The sequence below is a fragment of the Telmatherina bonti genome (genome assembly GCF_933228915.1).
Source record: "Telmatherina bonti genome assembly, chromosome: 2".
Taxonomy (NCBI): domain Eukaryota; kingdom Metazoa; phylum Chordata; class Actinopteri; order Atheriniformes; family Telmatherinidae; genus Telmatherina; species Telmatherina bonti.
Genome location: NC_136620.1, coordinates 27819325 through 27834208, shown reverse-complemented (window position 1 = coordinate 27834208; position 14884 = coordinate 27819325). Strand labels below are relative to the sequence as shown.

Below are 14884 nucleotides of genomic sequence, written 5' to 3'. Positions count from 1 at the left end.
TTCCAACACTAAGCTTTCTGTGCATTCTCAGTAATAGAAGGGCAATACAACCATTAAAGGTGTGATCAGTAATATCAGTTAGTCTACTGCAGACACACACACACACACACACACACACACAAACACACACACACACACACACACACACACACGCAGGAAAAAAAACTGTCTTCAAAGTCCACTTAATAGATGTAAAAAAATTGCCAGCACATCTGACAGCAAACAGAGCCATGACCTTCCATCTGAACTCTTCAGCAAGATAATTATCGGTCTTCAGCCTTAAAGAGAAGAAGGTTGTCCCAACACTTAGATAGTGTGAACACTAAATCCACAAGGCAACACTGGGTTTAATATCTCCGGTGTAAAATATCTCCCATTTGAACGTGTGAACGCTATCACTCTTGAAAAGACCTGAAGGAAAAAAAAAACCCCAAAGATTTGTATTTATGCATTGCCATGCTGATGGTTAGGATTAATTTACACATTTCATACTGAAATACTACTGAATTTGTCTAGACTGTAGAGTTTGTATACAATATTCCTCCAGACATCAAAATTAACAATGGAGGAAAAATATGCAGTAGATATATTAATTAACAGATCCTTTTTACATCTGATTTTTTTACATCTGCAATGCAGTGTAATGAGTAATTATTTTTATTATCGTCCATCTGTGCTTAAACTGCTCCGGTCCTGCAGAATTGGTGAATAGAGTCAATGAATTACATTTATTTAATCATTATAAACAGCTTTTTATTTAAATGAAGGCCATCAAACTTTTTTTTTCTGATAACAAATCCATTTTCAAATCAAATCAGACAGACTTGTGTCTGACTGGAGTGCACTCAGAGGCTTCTAATGTTTGTTGATTGAAAGACTGTTGCAGGGTAACATTCATGCCCACAACAATGGCCTTTGACAGTCCCTTTCATAATGACTGTTGATTAATTATCCGTACTTTCATACTTAGAATTTCTATTGCAACAATATAATTTGTTTTTAGGAAATGTAAAACCCTTGCAGTTACTACTATGATTTATTCAAGATCAGTTGATAATAAGCATTACTCTGTCTTTGATATTGGTGAAAACAGCACATATTAACTTGTTAAAATGAAGACCAAATTACATTTTAGCAGCAGGAGTAACTGACATAACTTTCTTCTTATCAACACTAACACAAAGTTTGTCAATGAATTTGGCTGCTTGGAAATTATTTAGAAAGTTTTTAGTCCAAATTATATAAAAAAATTAAGTCAACATGTAATGGAAGCAAATTTCCTTGTGGCAGAAAAGTGATAAAGAACAGGATGGTATCTTAAGTAGATTATGACCCAAATGAGGTCTACATGTTACAGCAAGGTATGATTTGAAACTCCTGGGAAGATATGTTTTTATTTTATAGTATTAAGAAAAAAATTCAAGAGTCACATGATATGCTATTGCTTAATAGTTTGAAAACCAATGAAAAAACTGCTGCTATTTCATTTACTTACTTAAGTTCCTCTTTTAGTCTGCTCAGTTTATCTGTAAGTTTTTCATTCTTGACGTCCATGGGGACGCTTGGTACAAACCAAGCTGCAATGAATTTGCATATGACGACGACATGCTGCAAGCAGAGAAGACAATGCTAAAACTGGACCTCTTTTCTAATGGTGAAAATACAGAATCATTAGATATTAACTCTTTCAAACAAGGCAAAACTGTTGTCAAGGCTTACCTCAAAGAGGATGACAAATGCAAAGCGAGCTGCTAAAATCAGCCAGAACTGTGGAGTAAAACTGTAATCACTACTCCTGTAGTCTTTATAGCTGCAAAGAGAAATGTGGAGAGCATCTATTCTCTTCTTCTGAAACATCAATACAAAGTGGATGGCTGTAGAGAAAAGTTGTCAAAGTCCAGTGAAAGTTGAACCTGTATAGCAACAGGCATTACTACCTTAACAACAATATCCAAGTATAATATTTGGGCAGCACGGTGGGGTAGTGGTTAGCACTGTGGACTCACAGCCAGCTCACTAGTTCGAGCCTCGCCTGGGGGGGAGGTTTGAACAGTGGCCTATCTGTGTAGAATTTGCATGTTCTCCCCATGTAAGCGTGGGTTCTCACCGGGCACTCTCGCTTCCTCCCACCCACATGGCATACATGTTAGGTAAATTGCTATGATTAATTGATCTCTCATCACATGTAAGTCGCTTTGTCTGCCAAATGACTGTAGAATAGAATAGTATACATCAGATCCGAACACCTAATAATGCTGGTGGTTCGGTAATTAGTACTTTTGATCGTTTGACTGAACTTTCAACTTGTTGTAACCTCATTGTCAGCATTATGTGAAGTTGTGAATGTTATGAAAGAAGAATATAAAATAAATACAAACCTGCATGAAGTGACATTTAAGCCATCAGAAGTGACCATCTGGCTTGGTAAAAACGTGATTCTGTCATTATCCATTGATGCAATGGACAAAGTGTTGTTGATGTAGCCAGCCATGCAGCTACAGCAGGAGAAGAATCCATTTGAAGTAAATGTTACATTGATAATTGCAAAATGTACACAATTTCCAGATTAATGCAAAATCTTACTCAATAGTTGTTGTGCTGTTAATGGCACAGGGCCCATAGTAATACCGATACACCAGTCGGGGAATGAAGTCTGAGGATACACCAATCACCAGCCCATTTGCAATGACAGCTAAGACACCAATAGCCTCCAAAATGTCTATCCACACACCTGAGATGAAGCAGATGGGGCATCGATGTGAACAACTATGTAATAAGAAGAAAACAAGTGAATTTTTGTCCAGCAGTGACTCACCAATATTGTTGGTTTTCTTGGGAACCATTCTGCGCTCCAGTGTTACCATCTTTATGGCATCCAAGCGGATCTCAATTACATTATTAAATAGAGCCAGAAGAGGAGCAAGTGGAAATGCTGCCACAAATATGGTGGTAAAGCTGTACTGGATCACTAAAAGTGGGAGCATAAAAGAAGAATATCTAGAAAAAGTAATCCTATATTACCATCTGTTGATTTCCTGACCATACAGCACATACCCATCTCTAAAAACTCGCTGAACAAGCTGAAAGAATTGACGTCTTTGAGTTGGTAGTTGTTGTGCCAGTCTCTGAGCTTGCAGTTCTCACATAGGTCAGCTCCATCTTTGGCCTCTGATTCATCTTTCAGATAGCAGTGAGCACATTTCCTCTGTAGCTTTTTGGTTCTTTTTCTTTTCAGAAACCGGCGGAACCAACTGATGCAAAAAGCGAACAGCTCTGATCAGCCAAGACTATCACTGTACATGCAGTAAGTAATTAGTAAACTAAATTGTACTTACGGGCCACTGAACTCAAACACATTGTTGAAAGTCTGCTTTAGTACCATTATAATGGTCATTTGGATGAACAGGTCCGTTAGACATCCACTGGGGTGACACTTTATGAGACAGTGTGAAATATTTTAGATGCATTCAGACACTTCAAGTAAAACAAATATAAGTAAAAATGTCTTCATGTTTGCTTACTTCCTCAAGCCTCCATTTTCCTGCAACTCGCACATATTCACCTGGATGGCCATTTATCCTGTCGACATAGATTAACACAAAACAAACAAACAAAAACATGCCATTACCAGTCAAATCTGCCAGGACAGCTGGTTTGAGAAGTTTATGCAATGAGTCTCAACAAAGTTTTACCTGCCAAGAATAAAGGCCACATAGAAGAGCGAGGAGAAGTAGGTGAAGAACTGGAAGGTGAACATCTTCACCGTGAAACTCTTCTCTGTTGCAGCAAATGATCTTGTTTTCTCTAACAACAAAAGAATTGATTTAGTATGCATGCAATTCACTGTTTGGCCACCAGATGACCCAATTAAATTCTTTGGATAAATATTGTTGTAGGTTTACTTTACATTATTGTCTGTGTTGAAATTCAGTTTTTAAAAAGGGTCAAAATCTAGTGTTAAACTGGTCAGTATTTATAAAATCCAACTGACTTGAACCTTGCAAGGCACTTCATAATTGACCTTTTGGTTCTCAGGAAGCAAAGATGAACTAGGGTTTACTAAACTCTGAACAGATGCTAAATTTTAATTATAGATGCAAGTTGCAGAGACCTGTTTTTAGGCACACTTTAAACATTTACATCTATTATTATTATTTAAACCTTTAAAGCACCACTGGGAAGAAAAGTCCCTTTTTTAAAATATATTGGTGAAGACCAATATAATATGGTGTACAACAGGGTTTTGAGTAAAGTTTCTACCATATAGTGATGCAAAATATCTCAGAAACTATATGTGTCAAATATAAAACCTTTGGCTTTTTAGAGTTAATAGTGTGTGTTTCTCCCATCTTGATGAGATAAAACAACTGTTGTAAAGGATCCGCAATTGAAGATCTCTGAACAATCGAGTACCCAAACAAAATGCTATGCAGCAGCGCCCCGATTAAACAATAGTCTACATCTGTCATGCTTCATGTTTCCGTGGTTTAAATATGACCCAAATACTTCTGCTCATACATGGAGATATACACATACCGCAGTACTATGTCCATGTGTGATAAGGAACTGGTTCTGGGTCAAGAATACTGAAATATCATAAACTACCTGTTGTAAAGATAAATATAAGAGGGCAGGTGATAATCACATGAATGTTGGTAAACTAAGTCTTCATGGTATCAGTTCATTGGAATTTGCGCCTGGAATTAAAATGTAACCTGCTTTTTTCTTTGGTGGATGATTCACTCAGTAACTATAGACTTGCAGAAAATGTGCTCAAATACCTGAAAAGGGTTGATATGCCAAACAGTTGCTGGTCTTGTAATCAGACTGTTTTGAGCCATGTCACGCAATATGCTCCCAAGTCTGTTTCTGTCATAGACAACAGCCTGTGATTGTGTGACACTGTAACTCATTGTTTTTGTTTTTTTTTATCTTCCCTCGATTTTTGTTCCCTGCTTTTTGCCTCTGCCTTGATGATTCCTATTGCTGAAAATTTGAACAGGAAGTGTAATTAAATTTGCAAGCCATAGGGTCCAAGCATCATTACCCCCTCTACCCATTTCATACGCCCATTTAGCTTAACTCAGCTTGGTGTAATGTGTTAAGAACATAACAAATATAAATGCTGTCATATTTGATGTAGATTTTATGTATTCTAATGAAATATGAATAAACCATGTTTCACTGCGAGAATATTTTTATCTGTAGATTGGCATGGTAACACGGTTTGTCTTATTAGACAGATTTTAATTAAAAGTTTGGTCCCCAACTTGTCAGGAAGATTCGCAATGAGTTCTGGAGTTAATGGCATGAATACTGTCAGACTAGTTCATTCAAATATGATGCAGGTAAAGGGTGTAAACTCCAAGATCACGGACACCCAGTTGCCATGGTAACAGGTGTTTGATTGACCTTTTGTTGTACTTGTCTTGGGGTGTTACACATGTGTGCGAAATTTTGTTGTCTTATGTCAAAGTAGATGTTTGGGACCCAATTAATTTTTGGAGTTTTTTTCATTTGTCTAAGTGGCGCTGTAGAGCTGAATTTGCGTTGGAGTCTTTGCAGACAATAGTTTGTCAGATTTTTCACTGGCCTTGTTGTGTGGACCAAATTTCACAACTTTTCATTGGTATTCAGGGGGTCATATTTGCACTCAATGGGCTTACAATAATAAACATTTGGAACATTTTGGCTCAGACCATAAATATACCTATTCCACAGAGCTTCATGGCCACAATCTCATTGACCTGTAAAGACACAAATATGACATAAAAAAGGTGTTATATGAATATGGGTAAGGTTAATGTGGAATACTTTTAAAATCACAAAAAGATCCAATTTTTAAGATATTTATACCCTTGTCATGACAGTGATGATGAGGTAATGGAGGACAGCTCCCAGCATCATTGCTCCAATGTTTGAGTGGTTGCTCAGAAACTCCCATGATTCCTGAGCAAAAACTCCAGCCATGATCACCCTGAATACCACCAAGACATGTGTCAAGCCAATGATCACCAGTATCTGTGGAGACAAACACCCACTTGTTCAACTTCAGCCTTTCAATGTGACTGCAAAAAAAAAAAAAAAAAAAAATCTTTTCCAGAAACAAATTTTAAGAATCTTTCGCAATGTATTTAGAATGGAAATCTGACATTTCAGATTTCAGATGGAATGAAAATCTCTCTCACCATAGCAGTGACACAGATCAAGACCAAGGTGCTGTGTAGGTAGGAGTGCTTGAATGGTTTTGTTTCACATTCGGCATCATTCACTATTTCCAGGATTAGTTCCTCCTGTAATTGAATTTAAAATGAAGAAAACAAAAAGAAAACTACAGTCATGAAACCCTTTCAGGACGGTCAGGCTGTTACCCTAATGGGCTGAAATATTTTAAAGTAATTATACCTCTTCCTCACTCCAGTCAGAGACTTTCCATTGGCACACAAATGCAGCCCGGTGTCTCTTCCATAACTCCAAAAACAGAGTTGCTGTGGAAAAAAATCAATAAATGCTTTCTAAGGTGATAAAGCTTTTTTCCCCATCAAGTGTGACCCAAATAATCTTTTTAATGTATGTTATCTTTGAAAATTTTCATTAAAAGAGGACCAGTCTTTGTAGAATTATTCCATGTATTTAATGTAAAACTAGTGTTTGAATTAATAGTTTATCTTCAGTAAAACGGAGTAATACACATATTTTATTGTTTATTGAGGAGGAGGTTGTCAATGAAGTGGTATCTCTTTGGCAGTGCATACCTCAGTGGTCACAAAAACTAGCAGTTACACAAAATAAAAGAAAATAAAAAGAAAAAAAAAAGATTGTATAACTTGTCCTGTACAGCTACAAAACATTTAGACAAATTTAAAGTTTTGGAGATCGATCCTGTTCCCTATAATAATTAATGCAAATTTGATCTTATTTAAGTGGCTGTGGAGTATGACTTATATATCACAATCTATCTTGAAGATGAATGTGATTGTTGAATAACTCACCCCATATTGCCATGAACATGGCAAAGAACACTGTTCCTCCATTGTCGAATATTAGGGTCACCTGTGGATAGAAAACACCTACATTCAGCACCAACAAACAATTATTACCACTCAGCTATTCAATAATAAACATAAAGACCTACCCTGGCATATGTGCAAGTCTCTGAAAGGTTCCACACTTTGCAAGAATTGTCACAAAGTGGACACATGATTGTGTCAGACTCACAAACCTCTTTTCTACAAGACAGTAAGGGCATGATTATGGAGGCGTAATTACAGAGGAAATGCTTTATTGTAACTCAACAACTGAGCAAAACCTGTGGAAAACTTACATGAGGGGTGAGTTTTCAAAGAAGTTGAAGCCATAGAAAAATACAATGACCCCTATGAGAGCAGGTGGGATTAGCAGATATGTGTACCAGCCCAACCAAAGGTAGTACAGGGCAACCTTCTCCCCAAAGTATTGCCTGACACAAAAACACATAGGGAGAAAATCATGAACCATGTCCACAAATATAATGTGGCTAGTGTAGTTACGCAAATTTGTGTTTAACTCTCTATGCAACCATATATTCAGTACTAATATTATATCAATCAAAGTTTATGCGATTTATCTGGTAAACTGACTTAATATGTGTATACTTTCTAAGTTTTATACTTTATATATTTCTGATGACGTGTAAAGCATGATACACAACACCAGATGCTCAATGAGGGCAATTTCTATTCCCAAGATAGAAGATGCTGAAATTTTATCTCATCACAGCAGTTTTTTTCTTTCTTTTTTGTGTTGCTTAGTGAATATTAATATGCTTTCCTGAAATATAATGGTAATTTTGTTAAATCTTGTACCTAATACTATTCAAATGTTAGCAGTGTCAGCTAATTAGCATGATACTGTTAGCATGTTATCGTTAAGCCTCACTTCAGCTAGAATTTCACCAAAGTACCCATTAATTTCAGTCCAGATTTTCTTTCTTTTTTCTGTCTTTCTTTAATTAATTAGCTTATTAACTGCAATATAGATAATACGTATAGTTTGTTTATCACCGGATTCTAACTACCAGGGAGGAAGGAACATCTAAAGATAGAGTCTGAGTTGTCCGAGCAATCTGAGTGCTTTCAAACAATTTAGCAATGTGGCACCATCACACAGGATTGTACCAAAGTGTGGTTGTTTTTAATATGTGCTTTGAATGTAACCTCTTTATACAATCACACAATAACTGTTCATTTCTGTTGTTTGGCTTCTTTGTCATCACAATTGCTGCACCCTTGACCCTTTCATTCACGAGCCCACTTGCTATACAAACAAGTATTTCTCTTCCACTCGTTGGAGACAGCATAAATAGCTCAGTCTTAATGCTATGTTTACAAGCAATAACAACTATGCTTGTAGTTCCACTCAAAACTGACAGATGGTGATTAACAGTGAGATAACTGAAGTACAATAGCAGAAAGAAGATGTTGGGTTTTTAAAACCAATTAAAGATAGTCAACATCAAAGCCAGTACACTAAAAAGTATCTTCTTCTGACCAGGATTTTTTGGGAGGGAAATTAACAATGCACATAGTATTGTTCAATCCAATAAATTTCTTGTTCCAAAGAAAAGTTGTGTGTTCAAAACACAGTTGGCTGTTAAAATGTGCACTAAAAATAATGATCATGCATCATGCCATAGCTGTCTGCTGATGGGCCTGATGTAAGAGCTGCAGTAAAACCCTGACATTTAGTCCCTGCTTCTAACATTAAGATGAACTGAATCTAATTAGCCTTTTAAATTGTCTGCAGCATTGACAGCATTTATAGCTTCTTTCTTTTACATTAATGCTGGCACTGTATTCTCAGTATGCAAGTGAATCCACAGACACTCTTCTTACTTCAGCCTACAACACACCAAGATGCTGCACACATTGTAAATCCTGCTTAAAGAATCCCTATTCCACGCTGGCAACATGTTTGCAGTTGTCTTTTGGCAGCAATCATGCTGCCATTGCGGCAACTGTATAAAAATCTGAATAATAAATAGGCTGTGTTTCAGTCCAAACCTGATATCAGTTATGGGTTGCCCTTGGAGACAGGCTGTCCATCGTGCCCATCTGTCCTTCAGCTCTTTCTGTTTCCTTTTCTAAAAAGAGAGGCACAAAAAATTAAAGAGAATTATGAGCACAAAGAAGAGCTTAAAACAGGGCAATGTTACACTGAGAGTAGAGCTTACAGTGTGACAACAGAAACTGGCTTCTTTTTGGAAAAAAAAACCGGTTTGGCCTGTTTATTTATATCATTAAGCATCGAAGACAAATATGACCTCAGAACTGAACAATAACCCTTCTAAGTTCAGTGTGCTGTTGCATTTTTAGGACACTTAATTGAATCTGCATGTGTTCAGAGAGAAAACAGAAGAACAAATATGTCAATGTTTTCATGGTCACATATGCATCACTGCATGCTCACACACATGCCCACTTACTCCCAGCACTGGATGACTCACTGCATTAATATGACTATCATTGCATCTCTGAGCAAATATTTTTTTTTTAGTAACAATTTGTTGTTTGAAAGGTCACTGCCAAGTTTCACTTTATAATTGTTGTAGCAATAAAGAAAAGAAAAACACAGTTAAGCATACTCTTGACATCTGACTGTTTTCTCTATGGTTTCTCAGGGATTACAGATGCAGTCAACTGCAGACACGTTTTCCACGTCTATTATGATCTGTTTTAATTCAGAATATTTCCAAAAGAAGCCGATGATGAAAAGCTCTTTTCAAGATTTCAATGATCAAAGCTCAAGTCATCATTGTAACTAGTGATATGATTATATCACACCTGCAATGTTCATTTTACCTCATGTAAGCAGAATTTTGCCTCAAAAACCTTCATCTTCATGAGATCCCGTAGGCATTCTGTGAATATAACATAACATAACATATAACATTAATATTTAAAAAATGAAGTCTTGTTAAATGTGAAGGATACGTTTAGTAGTTTTTCCTCTCACCTCCAGAATGGATAAAGGTGTGATTTAAGATAAAGTGAACAACCCTTATCCTGAAACCAGGATAAGAATAATTTGTAAAGACATTCTTAAAGCAAATGAGGTTAAAAATGTCAATTTACACAGTGAATCCTTGAAAACTTGCATTTTTACAATAACAGTTGAGAATAGAGATAATTTACAAACATCCCAACAGTATTGCAGAGTAAAACAAAAGCTACAGAATAAAAAAATATAGTTCTGACCTAATCAAAGTTTTTTGGACATGTAATAATGCAATTATATGTCACATATAAACAATGCGGGGGCTGCAAATAACAACAGAAAATGTTAAAATGCCAAAACTCCTAGAGGCATTTAGCTTACCTTGTACTGAGAGGCACAATGTTCTGAGCTGAGCTCCAGTTACAGGCATCAGACACTTTGAGCAGGTACCTGTATTTCTCAAATATCTTTTTCGGCGCTTGAATCCCGTAGAAGATGAGATCATCATCAATAATTTTCTGACAGGAAGAAATGAAGTGGAAATGTGTACTTTTTACAACATATAAAGTAAAGAGTAAGAGTGATTTGTTATTTGCAAAAGACCCACTGTCACTTTGAAGTTCTTCTTCCTCAACTCATCAATGTATTCAATATGTTTCTTGTAAACCTGTCGCTCCTGATCATCCATCATTTTGGCAACCAGGATATAGTCATAGGACAGTGGTGTGAGCTGCGTGAGAAAAATGGCAAATTTAGTCCACCTGATAATGTAATGGTTAACCATAATCTGCAAATTAATATGACCAGGAGAGCAATACATGTTCTTAATACAAGTAATGTAAACAATCTCACCACAGGAGGAAGTGATGTTTGTTCATTGCCATTCTCTCTTACCACTCCCATTAACTCCAGCAGTTCAATGCTGTTCTTTACCGCAAAGTGATAACAGAAATGTTACAAAGAAAAGTAGTTCACACAACTGTAAGCAACATGGCTCAAATCAATTCATTATATATATTATTCAATTGCATGAAAACTGAGTGATAGTTTATTTTTACCAGATAAATAGGCTTTGCAAATCTGATATAATAATCTTTTGACAATCAGTAGAAAGGTCGTCGCCTACAAAAAGAATCTGGTCTAACTATAACATGGAGGTGTGTCAAGGAATGCTCCAGTTAAGAGAAAAACATGCGACTAACCTGACTCAACACAGAAAACTGTTGCTGTGGGTTCATTGCACTTAAGTGAACAACATTCATTTTCATAAGTATTATGCCAAGCCATGCTAATCACTCCCAGCTGTTCAAATGTAAGATGTAAGTTTTAACTTAAAAAAAATAATAATAAAGATGTGACCAGCCTTGAAACACAACATGAACACACTGATGCTAGAATGTTTTCCCATCTGGAATGGGTCTGTGTAAATGTGGCCCTTATTCAGCTCTGTTGAAGCTGTCTGGTCTGATAAGAACATTACAAGCAGTCACGCCAAACACGACCCTTTGGTGATACAACACACGATTTTAAAGAGCGATCGGGTATGAAAACAGCTTCTTTACGAATCCACATGATTAATAGGATTACCCACCTGCCTCCTGTGGCCGCCAGGCATGATGAGCAATGTAGCGGCGATCTCCCAGATAATGAAAAATCTTCAGTGACCATTCACTGCCCCTTCAGCCCCAGTCAGGTTAGCTATAAGAAATATACATACATACATGACTGATCTTCAACAGACAGTGAACAACTTCCGGATTTCCTCTTGAAAGAGTGGTTTTTGCGGGGGAAGGTAAGCTATAAACGACACTACCTGTTGCTGGTCTTACCACGCTGATCTTCACAGCCGCCACCCTTTAATCTTCTCACAGCCCACTATGTGGTCAGAAACAGGAAATCAGCGCCTATCGTATTATACTGTAGTCACAGATTTAAAAAAGAGAGAGAGAGAGTGGTTTTGATTTGTCAGGTGCAATGGGATGGAATGTTTTTTTTTTGTTTTTTTTTTTCCCTGTATCCTCCTCATGGTTGGAAATTACACTCATCTACCACCAGGTGGCAGCAAACTTGCTGATTATAACTTCTGGCTTGGCTCTGAATCATCCCACACATCAGTCAACAAGGCTAACGCAGACATTTGCGAAGAAAATAAAAGAAAAAAACTTCCCTCGAATAAAAGTATCAATCCTGAAAAATATTCTTGTTCAAGTAATGTCCAAGTAAAAGTAAATAAGTATTTTAATGTACATGTGCGTAAAAAGGGAAAGTACCAGTTTTTTGGGTGTGCCATAGTTGTTAATTTAGAAATGTCAGTAGGTAAGCAACATGTCACAAAAAACGTAATGAAAGTACAAGTGCATCAAAGCTACAGTCCAAGTTAAAGGTTTTGACACAGTTTCCCATTAAATCCAATGGAAACCGTGTCCAAACTTTTAACTGGTAGTGTGCATTTAAGTATCTAATAGTTTGACTTACCTCTACCCCAAGGAATTACAACCTGAGAGTATCCCGAACAATATAATATATAAACTGAACTGGTTTATCTATGACAGGCAAATAAGTCATGTCAAAACTGAAACCTCCATTCAATCAATGCTGAAAAAAGAAAGAGACGAGACACGAGGCTGCCCACTGTTTAATTCCTTATTCAGAGTAAACTTGCCATATCAAATGTCGTGTGATGAAAGCATATTTCATCATAATGGAAAAGCTCATCCTTTAAATAAAAGTCTGTCTCAGCTGTTTTGCTTCTGCATTTTAGTTTCTATTTTTAAAAAAAGAGGATATACCAAGATATAAATGGTAGTATGGAATTCAGCCCCATAAATAAACATTTTTGATAATCATACTATAGTCTTGAAAAGGAGAAAGCTTAAAATTTAATATTAATTTATCACTTTTGTTCTGTTAATTATTGTAGTTGCATCTGATAATATTCATTTTATCACTGCTTTACTTTAACTTTAGTTTTACTAAAACACAATACAAACCTGTGTCTTTTTCAGTAGAATGCAACGTATTGCAAGGAAGGGCCAAGAGTGCACACTGGGCTACTTCTAAACATCTGACTGGCCCAACCAGAAGCCACCTTAAGAATAAACAATCATTTTCTAACAAATCTTTAATGTAAACTGACCTTTAACCTTTTAACATCAGATGCCCAAGTGCAAGTAAATGCAATAAAAATCAACTTTAATTTTTTTGTCTTACATCAGCACTACTAAGTTCATGATTACAGTGTAGTATGTGCAGTACCAGTTAAAACGTTTGGACACATTTTCCATTAAATACAATGGGGAAAGTGCGTCCAAACTTTCGACTGGTGTTTAGGCTTTCGGCATCATTTCACCTACAGCCTTGTGGGAGATATTTGTCTTTCTTAACTGCTTATATTTATTTAATTAATTCACTTAAAATCATACTAATGCTAAAGAAACACTAGTAAAACCAGAGTTTTGGCCCAGTGAAAGTTTTTATGATCAATTCCATATATGTTTTTGTGATAAGCTTGATCATCCCAAGTAAAGGAATATGTTTTATTGTTTGCATTTACACTGGACAAACACTTTCTGTTATTAAAATTAGTTTTTTTTTTGTTTTTGTTTTTTTTTTTAAAAAGGCTTTTGAAAAAAATAAAATGAATTAAAACAAAGGTTCATTTGCATGTGCCATTCATTCCTCAGTCTGTGCCACTATCTGGCACACCCATCAAAATGTTCTCAATCCACCTTTGACTATTAGACTTTCTAAAATGTTACTCACCATTTCATTGATCAGCACAATAAGAATTTGTTTAATTTGGTCTCTGTATCTTAGAATTACACCATTTGTGATTTTACCTTCCAAGTTGCACAATTTACAAAAAATGTCTGAACATCACTGCAGTGGATAAAAAATGAAGCAGCTTAGAAAGTAGACAATATTCTGTTTTAATTTAAACATAAATATTTTACATCATTACTTTATTTTCACACACTTGACTGTAATTCCTAATGATTCCCTTTGGCTGTCAAACACAGAAAGTAAAGTAACATGAATGGGTGGTCCTCCATGCCTTGTTATTAGAGAAGATTCTACCATTAGTTTAGGAAACCTTAAAGGGCAGTGCTCACCCAAGAAGACCCACATCTCAAAGAGTAGAGGTGATGTGAGACTAGAGTAAAAAATGATGTGGTATAGTAAATTAGCAGCTGTATTTCTGTACCCGGCCACACCCCACAGAGGAGGATAACATAATTACAGCCACACAGCACTGTGTAAACCACTTGAAGGGCAACAGAGGGGGGCACTGCTGCTAAATTTGACCAAAGTGGATGTAAAGACTGTATAAGTTGCTGGGAGGGGCAGCAATGAGCTGAGGAGTTCTTGAACTCTGTGTCAGAGAGGAAGAAATATTCAGATCTGTTACTTTCCTAGAGAGAGAAACTGAACACAGAGCTGCTTGAAAACAAACAAAACACTTAACAAAACATCCTGCCTGTTGAAGGGATCATTGTCATCAAGATACATAATCAGCAAAATATCTATTCAGCACAGATTTAAAAATAAAGAATTATTTAAACAATAGTTTTTAGGTGAGGGCTTTGTTAAAACAGGTCTTTCTAAAGACAAAAGCATCAAACAATCTTCAAACAATCTTCAGATCCAGGAAGTTCATTGAGAATATTTTGTGAAACAAATTAAGCAAATCAAGTATCCAAGGGAACACTGACTATAAACGCGAAGAGGGACAAAGAAACCCTGCAGCTTTATGATCTGTTTGTTCAACACAGCATCTACACAGAAACAATTTTTTTTCTTCAGATGGTTGGTAATACTTTATTTACACCCCCAGCTGCACTCAAACTATGAACCACATTTACCAAAGCAGGGCTCCAAAGTTTAATTAATATATCAGAGAACTGTTTCA

At 36.3% G+C, this 14884-nt stretch overlaps 1 protein-coding gene across 1 annotated transcript; it reads right to left on the bottom strand.

Moving 5' to 3' along the window:
- Positions 1-1491: 1491 nt before the first annotated feature.
- On the bottom strand, positions 1492-11590 carry LOC306766943 (anoctamin-9; the record flags this gene model as incomplete). Its single annotated transcript, XM_079254803.1, has 23 exons — positions 1492-1608; positions 1720-1810; positions 2379-2495; positions 2584-2731; positions 2816-2968; positions 3055-3251; positions 3336-3433; positions 3522-3579; positions 3693-3804; positions 5711-5747; positions 5857-6021; positions 6189-6293; positions 6406-6488; positions 6993-7053; positions 7136-7229; positions 7325-7459; positions 9042-9121; positions 9840-9898; positions 9994-10043; positions 10357-10493; positions 10583-10705; positions 10828-10902; positions 11567-11590. The coding sequence occupies 23 exons, from the start codon at positions 11588-11590 to the stop codon at positions 1492-1494; spliced, it is 2319 nt and encodes a 772-aa protein (XP_079110929.1).
- Positions 11591-14884: the final 3294 nt, after the last annotated feature.